General features: G+C 49.9%; 2 protein-coding genes across 3 annotated transcripts; both read right to left on the reverse strand.

Moving 5' to 3' along the window:
- Nucleotides 1-242: 242 nt before the first annotated feature.
- On the reverse strand, nt 243-9797 carry MIEF1 (mitochondrial elongation factor 1). 2 transcript variants are annotated; one of them, XM_054804473.1, is made up of 5 exons: nt 9660-9797; nt 8366-8514; nt 8030-8210; nt 5739-6001; nt 243-4627 (listed from the first exon to the last, which is right to left on the reverse strand). In XM_054804473.1, exons 2-5 carry the CDS (start codon nt 8507-8509, stop codon nt 3821-3823), a joined length of 1395 nt encoding a protein of 464 aa, XP_054660448.1. In that variant the 5' UTR covers nt 8510-8514; nt 9660-9797; the 3' UTR covers nt 243-3820. The 2 variants fall into 2 exon arrangements, with proteins under 2 accessions (XP_054660448.1, XP_054660440.1); XM_054804465.1 differs by lacking the exon at nt 9660-9797 and adding an exon at nt 8710-9575.
- A 34-nt stretch (nt 9798-9831) lies between these two features.
- Nucleotides 9832-10861, reverse strand: LOC129196677 (MIEF1 upstream open reading frame protein). Its single transcript, XM_054804507.1, has 2 exons — nt 10418-10861; nt 9832-10078 (listed from the first exon to the last, which is right to left on the reverse strand). The coding sequence occupies exon 2, from the start codon at nt 10051-10053 to the stop codon at nt 9841-9843; it is 213 nt and encodes a 70-aa protein (XP_054660482.1). The 5' UTR covers nt 10054-10078; nt 10418-10861; the 3' UTR covers nt 9832-9840.
- Nucleotides 10862-17099: the final 6238 nt, after the last annotated feature.

The following is a 17099-nucleotide window of genomic DNA, read 5'->3' on the forward strand; positions in this document are numbered from 1 at the left end:
GACTGGTGTGAAGGCTGCCAGGAGCCAGCATGCTGCCGTACGAAGCTGATTGCTCTCTCAAGACAAGTTGCAGAGCGCTGAGCACCCAGGGCTGCAAAGGGAAAGCAAGCGAATCAGCAAGGGGCATGGCCGTCCCCAAGCACTGGTGTGGTGCAGAATTCTGTCAGCATAAAGGTGATGCACCGAGACAAAAGCAGAGAGATGCTCCTTTGTTTATAAACACACCATAAACAACCAGGTTACTGTGGAAAGTCATTTTATTTCAGAATTTCACGCACTCTGTCACAGACCATGCACTTAGACTTTCCCCTTTGCAAATCCACAGCCTCCAGGCCTGGGAGAGATGAGGCATCATCGCTTCACTTCTCTCTGCGAGTACCCACATGCTAAGAGTGAGGGCCTTGATGGCAGCTCACCAGGAGGCAGAAAGCAGCCTCTTGTTTCCATAATTGCTTTTAAACACGGGAAAAGAAATCCATTTAACTTGAAGGATTAGCGGTGGAGCAGTGAAACCCCACAGCTGAGCAAGTTGGTCCTCGCCCTGTGGTTACAGGGAATAAGATGATCTCATGGGAAGCTCGTGTGAGCTAAGCTATAGCAGAACACACCGAGGCATTCCTGGAGCCCAGGCAGCAACCAACCAAACGCACACTCTGGGCCTCTTACAATCAATTCGTCTCTGAGCCGCCCTGCCAGGAAGATGGCTGGGAGCTGCCCTTTTCACATTCAGCTTTAGGTCCTCCTGCTCTGTGCTACAGCTTTGACTAGGAAGGAGCCTACCTATAGGGAAGGCAGCCCTCCGGGCTGTACATCAACACATGTACTGCAGTTAATACTGAAAGGTGCCAGTTTGAAAGACTCTGCAACAGTATGCTTGACCCACAGGCTGGGTGCAGCGCTACTGTAAGCTTCCTCCATGCCTACTTTACCCCTCCTTCCCTGCCTCTGTTGCCCCTTATGCCTGACCCTGCTCTTGAAATACTCCTAGTTGCAGTGTCCCTGTGACCTATTACATCTTTGGCCTTTGCTGAGACTGCCACTGCCAGGGCAGCTATTGCCCGCTGTGGTGGCTGCCTGTAGGAAGTGAGCATTTGCCTCCCGAGAACGGGCTTGTGGCTAGCTCACAGGAGGGCAAAATTGAAGGGATGGAAGTGATTCAAGTGAAGTGGAGCAAAGTCTACACAAAAGGCAAAAAGGCAGCTTCAGTCTCCATTTGATACACAAACTGAGCTCAATAGCAGCAAGAAATGGCCATAAAATATTAATTCAGTAGGTTGCCAGGAAGAAGTAAAAGCATTCGTGTAAAAAATTCTATATACAGATATGTACGTGGCAACTGTTCTCAAGCCAGCTCAGACTGGCTTCCTCCTGTTTATGTCTCACCTTTCCTTGTATCTATAGTTTTGATCATTCCAAACCATGTTGCCGTGCAATTCTGTGTGAAGACCATGGTATTGGAGTCAGCACCAAGTAAGGGGTGAGATCACACTGAAGAAAAGAACTTACAGGGAACTCCTGACAACCCAGATATTTTAATATTTTTGTTGACCTTCAAGTAATTAAGAGAATGAGGAATTTCCCCCAGTTGCCTATAGGCTCCAAGTCTCATCTGTCTGCTTTTAGGGTAAGGGAGGCTGACATCAGAAAGGCAGTGGAGGGCAGGGAAAGGAAGAGGGGGAAAAAATCTGGGAACCAGAGTGAAGAGCAATCAACAGCTGACCAACACTGACTGCTGCAAAACTTACAAAACACAAAATCATACAATTTCTGTTAACCTTTTATAGACTACAGACTTTATATACACACACAAACTTCAAATTACGCATCTGGCAGTCCAGAAAATACCAGTACCCTAAGGATTAAATAATTTAAAATGTAACATTGTGTTACCACTGTATATGGAATACTATCTGACACATTGGCTAAAATGGACGGATTGTCCGAGAAAGATGTTCCCTCCCTCATCTCACCAGCACTGCCTCTAAAAAGAAAGCAAGGGCTAAAGACTCCCCTCAGTGGTTCCATTCCTGAAACTCACCTTGAAATTTCTCTGTCAAAAGGGGGGTGGGGGGGTGGAAGCCCTGAGAGGAAGGGAGGAGAAAAGGATTCTTGCTCCCTCCAAACTCTGCTGCTGCAGTACCCTCTCCATCGGCTGGGGAGGCTGGACAGCAAGGGGAAAAAATGGTGCTAAAGCTGGGGAAAGGCAAGTATGTTTCTACAAGGAGAGAGACAGCCCCAGACTCGAGAGGACACCCTCCCTCCCCTTTTCTGAAGGCAGGAGGCCAGAAGGCTGAATGCAGAGTATACAGAATCCATGTGGCTAGTGTAGGAGATACCGACCATGCAGCAGCTGCCCTCTGAAAGCCATACTGCAGTCCAGCAGCAGATGGGAGGGCAGCCAAGGGAGAATGGCCTGACAGCAGCCATTAACAGGAGTGGGCAGAACTGCGTTACCAATGGGTCCAGACAGAATGGGAAACTGTGCCCTCACCAGCTTTCTAAGAGTAATGACACACTGGGAGCACTGGAAAGTCAGTACATGAGAATGAGGAAGGGGACGGACAGCCTCAGTTCTGAGGTGGCTGGGGAGGGGACTAAAAACACACGCTGAGAGCAGATGGCAAAGCCAACGTATCTCTCAATGCCAGCTCTACATATGTATCCTAGTATGAGTGTATGGGACAGAAACTTGCTGATGACACCAGTTCAGTCCTATCACCTTCAGAGACTTATAGCCGGTGAGAATCTGGCTTACATGTCCTTATTACAAAGCCCTTTGAGACATGCAGTCTTGCTCCCACCTCCTGTAACAGAACAACCATAAGCTGTCAGGGAAAAGATGAAAAAAAAAATAACCCTCGTTCCCATGTGTGTCTCCCACCGCTCTCCCATAATCAGCCTCTCTTCCTCTAGGCCAGAGACATCTAAGGAGCCACCCTCTTCTCCATTCCTGGGGCCATTCCTACCAGCAACACCCAGCAGATCTAGCCAGGCAGGAATGGCAAGCCCTGCTCCTTCAGCCTCATCACACGGCCAGACCACAGAGGTTTCTTCCTCCCCTGCGACAGCTTCAGTGAGAATTGCCCATACTGGAGATTGTGTTTCAGCAGACTGGACCAGCTATAGCCCTTACTCCTGAACCCAGCTTGCAAAGGATGAGAAGGCTCCGTAGGAGCAGGAGCCATGGGCATGGGTGTTCTCCTCTTCCAAGCTCTATAGCCATAAAAACTTCCAGTGTAATCATTATCCGCTCAGAAATACAAAACCCAACCCTATCCAAAACATCTCAGTCTGCCCTACACAACTGGGTCAAAGGGACAAAAAAAAAAAAAAAGAAAAAAGAGAAAAGTGAGACAGTGTGGTACAGCAGAGAAAAAGAAACACGGGACAAAGTCAAATTGGAGGAAAGGAAAGGACCTCAATGCAAGTCTGCTAAAATCATCACTGGATTTAACCAGCCCAGTTCCACCTTCTTCAGACCAAAATGGACTCGCTGCAGTAAGCGTACTACAGGAGAAAGAAGTGCATAGCTTGGCTTATTTTTTTTGGTAGACACTTAAGATCTCTGCATAAATTCTGCTGATGTTTAAAAGCTGCAGTTTTAGCCTCTTTTCCCTAGCCAATGGGTACCTGTTGGGGCAGAGATGGTGGAAATGGACCAGTAGCACCAAGAAATTCAGTGGGAACACCAACTCCACAGCAGGAAATAATAATGAACCAAAAGGAGACAGAGAGAGAGAGGAGTGGAGGAGACATATTTCGCAGTAATCAAAGTCCACCTTGGCTAAACCCTATCAAGATATCCCTACGTAAGGCCCCATTATGTCTGCAGCAAGACCTCTGGCTCTGACAGAGAGCTGTAGAGGGTATAGCCCAACTCATCCACTTCCTCGGGGGTGAGCTCTGAAAACAAGTTCACCTTGGGGTTCAGAGCACTAGGGAGGACACCTGCCTCCAAGTAGCGGATCAACCCCTTCAGTGCCTGCAAGAAGCGATCAGCCAGCATGTCCTGGGACCAGTCGGACTCCTCTTGGGATAGGTGCAGGATGACATTGGTGAGCTGGCTGGCAGTGAGGTGACCCAGGGCTGGGTTTGACTTGCATACTGCTTTGAAGATCTTCAGGCACAAGCAACGGCAGCCAGAATCACACTGGTCCAGGGCCCGGAGGCGAGCAGTTTCTGCTGGCCGCAGGCTCAGTCGCCACAGGTTGTCATTCTGGGCCAATCGATGGGGTTTGGCCACAAGGATGATGTCACCCAGTGTCAAGGATGGTAGGAAGTCAATAAAAAGATGCCGTTCTGGATCATACTGGACTTCCAGTGTCAAATCTGCTGGGGGAGCTGCTGGACGGATCACATAATCCAAGAGAGTCCCAATTGCGGGCCAGTTGATGGAGCCAGCTACAACTTTCTCAAAGGTGTCTGCTACAGCTTTGGGGGAAAGGTAACCTCCCACCACACAGCGGTCCCAGTAGCTGCTCCCACGGGGAAAGTACTCTGGGTTTTCCCGACGCACCAAGTAGAAGCCAGGAATGTTCATGATAGTGTCCTCCCCGGGAATGCACGACCACAGGTTCTGCTCCAGCATCAGAGGCACAATGAGCTGGATGTGGTCAGCTGTCACTACCTTTCACAAGAGAGAAAAATGAGTAAGAACAAGCTTTCTCTCTCCACACTCAGTTTTATTCACCACCTTTAGATAGCCTTCTGCTCAAAGTAACTTTGAATAAGGATGCAGCTGTCTCACTCTCCTCTCTGTGTGGGATTCACAGCCTCCCGTTGTCAAAAGACATTCTGAAGGACTATTTCCCATTGTCAGTGGGATAACTCCAAGGTATAACCCAAGCTAGTGCTTATACAGCATGTACTATTTAGAGATCTTTAAATACTTCAGGACCTCACATGGACTGCATATAGACGAATCACTCTGCCTTCCTATTGCTCTAAGTCCACTCCTTGAATGTGAGATGCAGCTGGCCCAGAGCACAGCCACACCACATGATAATTTAAAACAGGAGGCAGAGTATTAAGTTTCTAGAAAAGCTTAAGTTGCCATGGTTTAACTATCCCATGCTACAACAAGGTACTGCCCTCACCCTGTCTGTCACATTGTTTGGAAAAAGGTCATTAAAAGATCCCTCTTCACCAATGTGATTAAGACCCCAGATCTAAGTTTCACTGGACACTCGACACTCCATTCCAGAGCTCTGACACAAACAAAAAAGTGTGCCTCTGAATCACTCACTATAGCCATGGGCATCTCGCCATCAGGGAGATATGCAGCAGGGACTGCTGTCCAATCCAGGTCTGTCATGCATTAAAAAACAAAGAGTAGGGAAGACCTACATGAATACACAGGAGTTCTAAGGGAAGATTGTGTATTTGGAAGGAGATAGAAGGGATAGAAAAACAAAGATCTACTAGAGAAACAGCAAGAAAAACAGCTAAAGGGAGAGACAGAGGGGAAGGGAAAGGAAGGAAAGAAGGGCTGAGATAATCCAGAGAAATAAAACAGCAAAAAGCAAATTCTTTGCTGACAAAGCCAGAGCAGCCTGGTCACGCCTGTTGAAACAGTATTGCAGAAATCAACGCCTGGCTCCACAGTGGGAAAGGCGACACCAAGAGCCTTATTACGGAGGAATGTTGTGCTGAGCCAGCACTGCCAAGAGGGAAGCCTGAAATGCCCCTGCCTAGTCAGCCTTCTGAATAATGACCCATCACGCGGCCCCAGGAATTACCTGCAGATCATCGTACAAGCTGCCACTGAGGTACATGTCACGCAGGGGCATGTCCGGCAGCTTGGCACGTAGGAAGCTGCGCAGCTCAGTACAAATATCCACAGCTGCTTGCTTGGCCCGGGCCTGCTCATCCGCTGGGATAGCTACCTTCCTCCGATAATAAGCAAAAAGCTTTTCTTGCAGAGACAGACGAAGGCGGGATTTTTTCAGCTCCACTTGACTCCTCTTGGCAGATGGCTTGGGCTTTGTGGGTCGGAAAAAGTCTGCAAGACAGAAGGAGAACTGTTGATCGTCTGCAGTGTTTCTCTGTGCATGAACTGATCTGCAGAAGAAAACTTGCAGCGTCAAAGTGCAGCCTCCTAGGTCTCAAAAAGCTTTCAGCAGACATTTTGCATGCATTACACAGGTACCAGTTAACAGGGAGGTGCTGAGAAACTTCAAAAGATACTACTACATGAATCACACCAGATGAAAACAAGTTACTAGATTTGGAATTTAGCCAGAACAAGACTAAGATTGTGTACAAGGAAGTCATTTTAATGACTACGTGGGCAGTACCTCAGTTCGATTTCATCAAAAATTCCGCACCGTTACCAGTTCAGAAGCTTTTAACATCATGCCAGACCAGCAGATAAAACGCTCTTGAACAGCCATCACTATCTCATTAACTTTTTAGCATCATAATGGACTCTTACAAATTATTAGGAAAACCCGGTCCTGACTAGGGTATGAGATCTGAGAAGCTCATGCCGCTTGGAAATGAAATAGTTGTCAGGACTCTGATCGACACTTACCAGGATGGTAAGCTGATAGATCTTGGGGCCAGCAGAACTCAGGCAATCATAGCCCCAGTAAAAACCTCCCTCAGACTTTCACTGGCCAAGGAACAGAGCATACTCTTAGGCACCTATCAGCAATACAACGCTTTACGCTGCAGCCTGCATTATTAAACAATGTCTAACCTGCACAGATTCTCCAAGTCTTTTTTTTTCTCACTGGTTTCCTAAAGTCAAAAGAAGTCTGAAAGATAGATGCATTAATACGGACCAAGATTTTCAGAGGTTATCAATGAGAATTAAGGAAGAATTACAGATCTCAGAGATCTTTGGAAGAGCTGTGGTACTTAATGGGTGCAGGAGAAACCCCCCAGGTCAGTGGCCCCATTAAGGCAGTCAGCTGTTGCACATTTGTTTGGCAACAGGCATTTGGCCATGCAGCACATGCAGAACGGCTGACCAAGATGCACACAAACCCATCTTGCCCAACCTCAGCAGCTGCTGTCTCTTGTCCCACTAGGGTCTTTTGGACAGATTTGAGGGTTTGTGTGAAAAGGAAATAGCCCACAAAATCACAAAGAACCAGACCTCATTGCCTGTTCGTGGAAAAAAACCAAACTTATTTTTCCATCTTAAGTTTTAATTTATTTTTAAGTCAAGAATGCAAGATGCCATCATCAATGGTTTTATTCCTCAGTCCTCATCTTTGGAGACTCCAATCAAATGATCTAGACCCCATTTAACACAGCTGTCTAATTATTTAACATTTCCTCAGCAGAAAATCCATTGCCATCCTTAAGCCGACTTTCTTGCAGACAATCTGGAAGTCAAGTTAAAAACTTGATCCTGATTTTTATTTTAAATCTCCAAGTGTAAATCTCCTGAAGTGACCAGGGACAGAAAGTAAAATCGATGAGAAAAACCAACCAAACACATACAGCAAACACTGACCAGCACTAAATTACTTATTACCCCACTCAGAAAGAGGAGTGCAGGTCACTTTTTATAGCCCGATGAAGACTAACTCAGCAATAAGCAGCACTAAACAGGCAAATAGCATTACAGAAATTGTTAGGAAAACAGTAGAAATAACATAGGAAATACTGTTATAAATTGCTAGTACCTTCACAATTTGAATATTCCCCTCTTGAAAAAACACAAACAAACTAGAACAAACAAAAGAAAGGCAACAAAGACCTTTAAAGAAATGGAATGGCTTTTCCTGAGGAAAGATTGCACAGGTAAGTATCGATCTTGAAAGAGAAAAGACTGAGGGACAATAAAGCTTAAGACCATGAAGTCATGAGAGGAATGAAGAATGCAAATAGATGACTATTATTCACTAGTTCCCAATGTGACTTCTAATTCTAGGAGTTACCAGCAGACCTGCTTAAAAGAAAAACATCAAAATCTGGGGCTAGGCAGAGTATTCTCTTTCCTGCATTCCTTTTAAGGAATACAGGGTTTATGGGCCTGGATGATTCTGCAATGCAGGAGTATCACCCTGCTCCTTACCTGTGTCTGCAGCCGAAGGATCAGTGGGAAGGGTCTGCAGGGAGCGGCTGAGGTTAGTCTTCATGTCCTGGGTCAGTAAGCGTGAGGAGGAGCCCAGCCAGTTTGGCTCTTCCCAGCTTCTCTTTCCCGACTGGCTCAAGCGAGTAGGGCTGCTGGGAGCACTGATTGCCCGGTCGTACATCTAAAGCAACATCACCAGGCACGGTTTGAGTCACTAAGAGCCCAACGTTTGCATTTTACCCAGCCTAGTGCCAGCATCCCGTGTCTTTTTGTTTCCCACTTCTCCTTTCCAGTGCCCCTGTGCTCAGGTCCCACCCCGCTGTCCTGCATCCTCACCCGTTTGACGGCCAGTGTGGCGATGCCCAGCATAGCGGCTCCACCCACGCCCAGCACAAGCCGGGCGTTGGACAGCACGAAGTCAATGGCTGTGCCGATGCCATTGTCGTCTTTTTTTCCTTTGCGCTGCCCAGCGCCTGCCATCTCACCTGGAAGGAGCAAGAGCATTAAACAGGTCAAAACATGCAGCCCTAACAGTTCACTCCCTTCTCTTCCACCTCACGCTCACAGCTCTTGGGGTCTTAGCACAGAGCCACGGGAAGGGACCACCTAACCCTGTCGCCTCTTTAATTATCTTCCCTCAGGGAGGTGCTTATTCCCAGACACACCAGAACAGTACTGACCAAGCTCTGCAATGACAGCATTTCTTTGGTTCCAGCTCTGACCTGGTTTCTGACCTGAAGAAAAAAATCCCAAATTTGATGTGGGGCTTCTAATCATTGAAGCAGGTTTAATTGTGCAATCACCTAATACTTCTTAAAAAAAGAAAGTAAGATTTACTTCAGCAATATTTTGAAAAAAAAATCCTGTATATTATATAAAACTCTATAACCATTCAGGTCTTTTAGTTGGTGTTTCTCAACCAAAGCACGGTACTTTTTATGCCAATTTATTTTCTTATTATCAATCTAATGTGTGTAACTTTGCTCACAGTCAAGGCAATGCAGGAATGGTCAACTGCTTGTCCATAACAAATTGGAATCTTCCTAAGACTTGACAAGCACTCTCAGAGCATCCACGCTCAGACTCATTTTTGGACAACGGCTGGTCCCAGACACTTCAAAGACACCCAAGAATCAATAGTAGAGACCACAACGGGAACAGCTCCCTTGCTTTCACTGGACATTTATTCCTGCTGTCAAGGCTGGTGGGTTTGACTCTCATACAAGCTGTATAATAAACATTAATATTTTCTTACACATGTGCTTTTGTTTTCTCCAACTTCCATTTAACCTGATCTTGATGTTTAAACTTAAGAGTCTCCCTGCCCAACTACAGGAGTAAAATGCACTTTGCCACTGCTATACCCGTAGGTGGATCCTCAGTGAACCTACATGAAAACACCAGGAAACTCTTCCAACCTGACTTGAAATCTGTTTTCCAACTCAGTTTCAAAGGTTCAGACCCTGCCTGACTTGGGTGGTTTAAAACTGCCCTTCAGTTTTTCTAAGGCCAAGTTACAATCTCAGGAGGAACATTCCTGCCTTGATGAACCAGGAATCCCATCACTTTTCGCAAAGCTAACTGTAATAGTAGCATGAAGAACATGGTTATATCTTTGTAAATGACCTACCTGTGACTTACTGCATTTGTAAAGAGAACAGGAGAGCCCTCCTGGAGTGCCTGTGGAAGCACCTTCTAGACTTCTTCAAGAGAGCGGTGGGCAGGGAGCTTTAACCATCTCTTTTGGTTGGTGAGGGGATTTTGGAAAGAAGAGGGAAGTAAATGGAGCCAAAAGGAGCTACAGGGAATCTTTAAACCAGGCCCCCGAGTTTGCTCTGCAGGAAAGCTTGCCCCTTCTCCAGCTGTCTTTCCTTGTCCTCTAGCCGCTGCAGCCCCCGGTTCTTGCGGAACTCACGGCGGATGAAAGCGAGGTAGAAATCCCGGTCGGTGTAGCGCAGCCCACGGCCCTGGCGCAGCAGAGCCCGATAAAGGGTCAGGACAGCCTCCCGGGACCACGCTGCCATGGGGGACGGTGCGTGGATGGGTGACCTAGAGAGGGGTGACGAAGTGTGGGATGTGAATCAGCTTTTCCCTCCCCCAGGGACGCACCGGCCGCCGCCTCCCCCTCCATGCCTGGCCCCACAGACCGCTGTCCTCCGCGACCCAGGAAGGGACGGGACAGCCTCTCTAACGGCGCACCGTGGATAACGGGCTCTCTAAGGGCACAAGGCCGCACGCCCTGTTGTGGGGGAACCGGCGGGCCCCGCGGCCTGGCCCTTCCCATGGGGGGCTGCCCCAGGGCCGCTCGCAGCTCCCGCTCCCTGCCGGGGTCCCGGGCTGGGGTCGAGCCCGTGGAGGTCCCGCGGGGACCGGGCGCCTCCCACTCACCGTGAAGGGTCGAGGAGGAAAGGAGAGGCGCTCCGGGTCCCTCACGACAACCGCTTCCCTTTGACAGACCCCGCCGCCGCCGCCGCCACCTCCTCCCTCCCAGCACCGCTCCCGGGGTCACCCGGCAACATGGCCGATCCGCTTCCGAGTCGTGACCCCGGCCCCGCCAATCATAGAGCGAACTCACCGAGGCCCAAACCGTCCCTCGGGCGGAGGACTTCCGGCTGGCGTGCGCCCGCGCGGGGGCGGGGGCGGCGCAGCTCTGTCTCCCCCTGCCGGCGGGGCGGGGCGGAGCGCCCGCCGCGGTACGGCCAGCGGGAGGGGACGCTCCGCGCCGGGAGGCTGCCCCCTGCCGGCGGGGAGGGGCACCGCCGCCCCCAGTTGCTCCCAGTTAGGATTGGGACGGGGCAGGCTGGGCCCGGCGCTGGTCTGAGGTTTGAGGAGGCCGTGACCATCAAGGGGTGACGACTTCGGTGATGAGCCGGTTTCCTCAGCGGAGATGGCCGTGGGGAAGAGGCCGGGGCAGGGTGGGAGTCGGGACACACCCTGAAGGGCTGTGGGGAAAAGGGCTGAGGGGAGCAGGGGGCGAGTGGGACCCCCACGGTGCGGCCTGGAGGGGCGGCCCAGAGTGGAGCAGCTGCTTCCCGCCTCGGCCTCAGCTGTCGCCCCGGTGGAGATGGGAATGTCCCCTTTCCTTGTCAGACTTGCAGCTGCCCTCAAGGCCGGGTTGGGCACCCGCGCTGAACCCACCTTGGGACACCGGGCTTGTTCCGCCATGGAAGGTCTTGTTAGCAGCCTGGGCTTTGTGTGCTGTGGCGAAATGGGCCGAGTTGTCGGCCTCGATGGCTCCACTGCATACCTGCGAGCACGCTCCCCAGGGCCCAGAATAGCTGGAGCACTAATAGGTATTTCCTTTTGTCATTCTGGCTTTGACAGGCCTAAATGCCATCAAACGGCTTCATGTGAGAAGGGGGGAGTTCAGCACGCCGCAGTGAGCTGACATCCACAGCGCAGGCTATCACGGCCGTCTCCAGCTGTGAGTGCTGGCTGCCTAGGGTAATGTGGGGGTAAACAGAGAAGGCTTCTTCAGTGCTTCAGGGTAGGCAGAGAGCAGGGGGTTAATGCTGCATGTCTGAAGGTACCTCCGACTACCCTGATGCTTTTTATGGAATAACATCAAATTCAAGCTCCTTTATCTCCAAGGAATGCCAGGGCCTGGTCTGGAAGTGCCAAGGGCTCTGGGAGAAGGGCAGTTGCTGGCAGCCTCTCCGGGGTCTGCCTGAGGAGATGGAAGGAGCCACCCAAAGTCAGGTCCTTCCACCTCTCTGTCCAGCTGCAAATCCCCCTTTTTCAGCCTTGCCTTCTCTACTGTATGCCTACTCTGGGAAGTTCCTCCTTAGCCATCTCCTCCTCAGCCATCTCCTCCTCAGCCATCTCCTCCTCCCCAGATCCTTCCAAAATATAAAACATGACCGCATGTGACGTGCCTCCCATGGGCGAGAGGGTGAGAGAAAGAGCAAACCGTGTGTGACAGAGGAGAGCCACATCACTTCATGCACTTCTCAGCGACACCAGATATGACAGCGATAGAATTGAGCAGGAAGAAAACCAGAAGCTCCGGACTGGCTCGCTCCATGCCAATCTTCTCTTGTTCATTTCCTTTCTGAGATAAACAACCCCAATCATTTCGATCTCTCTTTGTGAGTGAGTTTGCCATGCCCCTAATCAGCCCTTTCTGAGAAATGCTTACTTGAACTGCAGACAGTATTCCCAGAGAGGCCACGCTACTGATTTACATAATAGCATTATCATATTTTCCATATTATTCTCCTCTTCTTCCTTCTGCATGCTAATATTTTGTGTGTGCTTTTTTTTAACCTGCAGCTACTCACAGAGCCAGGGTTTGTGTGACATCCAGATCCTTTCCTGCATTGCTCGAGACTGTCTGGAGCTTTGTAATTCTTATGTGCAATTTGTTTTCTCTTTTCTGACTTTGCATGTGCCCAGTTAAACCTTGGCAAATGTGTGTTGTTACCCATTTGCCACATTTGCATTTTACTTACAGTCCTTTCTGATCTCCTCAAGAGGCAATAGCTTTGAGTCATCTCTTAAAAATGTTTGGTATATTGTTCATCTTTGTTTCCAGATCATCTTTTCATATACTGAGCTATCCAGGACCTCGGAGGCAGCATTCATATTCCCTACCGTTAACCTTCTGCCAAAATGAAAATCGATCTTTGAACCTTCGTCCTGGCTTCCCTGCCTCCTCCTTGGGTTGTTGATCCACAGAAATACTTCACTCCTCACAACAGGGCTCTGCCACTTCTGGGCAGGTGCACTCATGAGCCCAGTCCCTGAAACTCACAAGTCTGGATCAAAACTGGCAGAGTTACGTGCCGCAAACCCCAGATGCGCTACGAATGGAATCTGCTGGATCAGGCTATGCAGCGATGGCCTTTTGTTGCTGCCCTCCTGCCACGGCACCCAAGGACTATGCGATTCCATAGGTGCCCCATCCCCACCCTGGCCCCCTCGGGTTGTGCCTGTTTTAGTGTTTCTTTCTGTTTTTTTCCCCCAGGCTTGATGCCAGCTCCCGGGCCCCTCGCCAGCAGCTGCATGTGCGTGCTGTGGATTCCGGCCACGCCACACAGCGTGCCTCCAAACTGCATCGGCCCCTCAAGGGAGGCCGCTCGCTGGCTCGCCATGCCCGCTGCTTGCCATGGGCTCCTCACATCCACACTACACGGGCAGGTGTTCAACCTGCCCTTTCTGTCTTGCAAAGAGAAGAGCGAGCACAACAGCAGAGTGACCTGTGACCAACGCTGCCCCAGCTGCCATGTGAGCGCTGGACCTCTGGTGACGTGCTGGGAGTTGTAAACTTGAACTCTGCCTTGAGACAGTGAAGCAATATCCCCCCTCTTCCCAGTGTTTCCCAACCCGGCTGGCTCCTCTGCTGACCTGCCGCACGCAACCGCCCCAGCAGGGAGCCACCCCAAAGACTTGTGCTGCCCTGATGGGATGTGGCTAGGGCGCCCTGTTGCCCACAAAGCCCTGTGGCCTCATAACTTCTTTTCCCATGGACCCACTGGAATGGGATGCCCCCCGTGCCTCCAGCCTGCATCCCTGCAAGAAAGGGAATTTACTTGCCCCGACAGGGCGAGGTGCAGGTGGAGAGGAGGGAGCACACCTTAACTGTGCAGCTGGAGAACAATGACGACCTTTGTTTCCCCAAATGACTGAGCTTGCGAAATATCAAAGCCAGCATGGGTGATGGGGCACAATAACCCATGCTGTTACCCAGGATAAGGCACAGACGTCCCTCCGTCCCCCGTCTCCCTGGGAGTCTCCGGAGCTGCCACTCCTCTGCCGGTCTTTTCATGTTTGCAGCTGGTCCTCCCACTCAAGTGGCCGCTGCCACGGGCTCTGATGACCACCGAAAGCAGCGAACTGTTGCCTCTGAGCCCAGTGTGCAGCCTCTGCTCCCGGGAGTCGCGTGCCATCCCTGGGGCTTCCCATTTTGCAAGGCTAGGATGATTCCCAGCCAAGGAGACATCCCTGTGCTGCCCTTCACCAGCCAGCAAACCCTCCCAGGGAAGTGAATGTGACCTGCTGAGCTGCAGATGGCCTCTTGGAGGGGCTCTGCAGGGTCAGGAAAAGACCCGTGCTTGGAAACAGAAGGCTGGCCTCTAACAGGAGCCAGAAAACAATCCTGAAATGCAAGAGGGAAGATGGGTTGTGACCCACCAATGCCATTTGAACTTGGGCTTAATATTCTTAATATCTTCTATTATACATTACCTTGCAAGAGGCCTTTTGGCAGTCTAACTCCATTCAACAGCTCTTTTACCGCAGCCCTATTTCTTTACTTTTCTTGAGCAATCGCAAGGAATAGTGCCATTTGGGCTCCTGCTCTGCAGCTGCGATGAGCCAGGAGGGGCGGAGGGCAAAGGGTGGCACAGGTGGCTTCTTTCCTCAAACCCCCAGCAGCTTTGATGTTGAGCACATGTAGGAAGGAAGACGGGTGCTGAGGGAGGAGAGAATGCTGGTACGGGTGCTGAGGGAGGAGAGAATGCTGGTACGCAGCTGCCTTTCAAGGGGCATTCCTGATTTACAGCTGAGACTCAGATTTTCGTGACAGAGTAAACAGCCACTCCAGAGGGTAAAACTCAGGGTATGTTTTTGCCAGAAGGGGAAGAAAGGAAAAGTTCGCAGCCCAGCTGCTGCTGAAGTGGGGCTTTTCAGCTCCCCAACCTCCAGCCCTGCAGCCTGGGGGACGAGAGGTCTCCTGTGCAATGCAGAGCTGTTGCCTCTGTGAGGGTTTGCACTCATGGTCACTGAGGAAGCTCAGTTTTATTACCAAACAAGTTGAAAATGCTGCTGTAGTATTTTTGCAATTAGCCCGTGCACACCTTCATTCTCAGCATGACTCATGTTTCTTCAAATTTCCCTGTGGCTGGGTTTTTGGGGACTTTTTTTATTTCCTGGCTAGTAAGATTTGCTGCCCTTCCCTCTCCCCACCCCCCCATTTTTCACTTTGCATGCTGCAGATTTCCAGAGCCATTCAGAGACCCCGCTTTTGTGAGCGCTGTCATCCTTGCAATTTTGCATCATTCTGACAGTCTCGTGGGCTTTCCGCGGTAGAAGAGAGCTTGCAGCTGGTGGCACCAGTCCCCCAAGCAGGGCTGCACACGCTGAGTCCAGGCTTTTTGTACCCCACTGCATGCTGAGGTGAGGTCCTCCCAGCATGAACATGGGATTTTGGTTTGTGTAAGGGGAGTCTGGACTCCCAGCATGGTATGGAGTTTGGTCCCATGTACATATACAGAACCTAAGAAGGTCAGAGAAGCTGCTATATCCTCCTGCTTCTCTTCTTTTTCTAGGTGAAGGCACCTATTGCACATCTTGTCCTGTTAAGTCACAGGTCCTTAGATAGATTTATTTCTGTCCCATTTGGGCAAATCTCTCTGGCTTTGGTTTTGCAGTAGTTTGACGTTCACTTCTGGGTAACAGTTTGAGTCAAATGCTTTAAAAATACAGGGAACCAAACAGGAGTGGATAGATGTTTTCTACATTCTTTTATTTTTGCGTGTGCGCCTCGTTCTTAGTAAGTGTTGGGGGGGGGAAGATATGACTGATGATATGTTGCTCTCTCTTTGGAAAAGGTCCAGACTATACAACAGGGCTAAAATGCCAGGAAAGAGTTTGCTGCATGGAGGCAGGCTTATAATATTTGATTTTATACATTCTCTGGGTAATATATTTTCTTTTATTTGAGATCCTGGAGAAGTCATTTTAGGTTGTTATTCAGCACAGCTTAGTTGCTCATCTTCTCAGTTTTCCTTATTTTTAGAAAGGTGAAGTGTGGTTCCCAAATTAAATCGTTACTGAGATGGACTTTGGCCAAGAGGATCCATGGTTCAAGCCGTAAGGCACAGGAAACATAAGAGTAAAACAATGAAGTTTTATTCTGTATTTCATTTGGCAGGGTGAGGAGAGAGATGGCCTTGAAAGATTTGTATTCTTACATAGCTGTAATGTATTTCAACAGACAGTAAGGTCTATTTTCTCTTCTCACTTTGCTTAAAAACAAAAGCACACCCAGAAACACTGGAAATGTCAGGATTGCCAAATTTTCCTTCCTTCCAAGTAAAGGTTTGTGTTTGGGGTTCTTGGAGGTGCTTACAGTAACATCCCAAACATTAGCTGAAGCGGGCTGATCATTTAACCTTTTGCTGATGTGCTTGTTGCTGCTGCAGCCACAAAGGCAAAGCTTGTAGCAGCCTGGCCCCAAGCCAGGCTCCTCTCCCAAGCGTCCATGGGTTATAAACCTCATGTCAGCCTTTCACTTCAGTGAGCCAGAGCCCTTGCTCTGCATGAGATAGTTTTGCATGGCTCCTCTGAGGTTGTTTTTCAGCGACAGAGCAAAGCCCTGCAAAACTTGCTCCCAAGTGAAGGTTCGACACAGCTGGGGTATGAGCGTGTCTGTGGGCTGCAGAAACAACGTGCCACTGCCAGGAGCAAGAATATGCCTCCCTTCTGCCATGGCTGTGACCAAATCCTCCCCGTCGTGGTGCTCTGGAAAGCAGGGCAGCTGGCACCTGCAGCTGGGGGCACGTGAGCATGAAGCCATTTGCTGGTGACGCTCTCCAGGGCGAGGGCGATTCGCTCCCTGGCTGCTCCACGGGCTGCCTGCCGGCCAGCTGAGACCTCATCACTTCCCCAGCTGAGCCATTAAAGCAGCGACATTTAAAAAAATATATATAAAAAATTGGACTAATAATTAAAAATTAACTGTCCCCTAAACAGCATATTAAGCTGTGCCCTTACACAGGGAACAAATGTATCCAAGCAACAAAAACAAACAATCAGCAAGCCAGGCTCTTGATATCCCCCCTCCAGCTTTCTAAATGGTGCTGTAAGTTTATATTGAACTCGCTTTTGTTTCCAGGCTCCCCGGTGTTTGGAAACAGCATGTCCATCCCCCAGCCAGCAAACCTGCTGCAGGCATCTATCAGGAACCAGCCAGAGCAAGCCCCTCCGCGAGCCAGAGGGTCTGCCACAGCCTCAGTCCCCACCGAGCGGTGTTGCACAGCACCTGTGACAAGCACTGGGCATCCCTGACGTACAGTGAGAGCTTGGGGGAAACGGCTCATTTCCAGGCAGGTCATGCCAGAGCTCCTCT

Source organism: Grus americana, chromosome 1 (genome assembly GCF_028858705.1).
Source record: "Grus americana isolate bGruAme1 chromosome 1, bGruAme1.mat, whole genome shotgun sequence".
Lineage (NCBI taxonomy): Eukaryota > Metazoa > Chordata > Aves > Gruiformes > Gruidae > Grus > Grus americana.

Bases quoted from the DNA above. Each gene is read 5' to 3' on its own strand.
- MIEF1 (XM_054804465.1), bottom strand. From the start codon at position 8,806: ATGATTAGAAGCCCCACATCAAATTTGGGATTTTTTTCTTCAGGTCAG. The intron at 8,211-8,365 runs GTGAGGATGCAG...ATGTTGCTTTAG, and splicing joins CCACACTGGCCGTCAAACGG to ATGTACGACCGGGCAATCAG. The intron at 4,628-5,738 runs GTAATTCCTGGG...CTCTTGTGAAAG, and splicing joins GCTTGTACGATGATCTGCAG to GTAGTGACAGCTGACCACAT.
- LOC129196677 (XM_054804507.1), bottom strand. From the start codon at position 10,053: ATGGCAGCGTGGTCCCGGGAGGCTGTCCTGACCCTTTATCGGGCTCTG.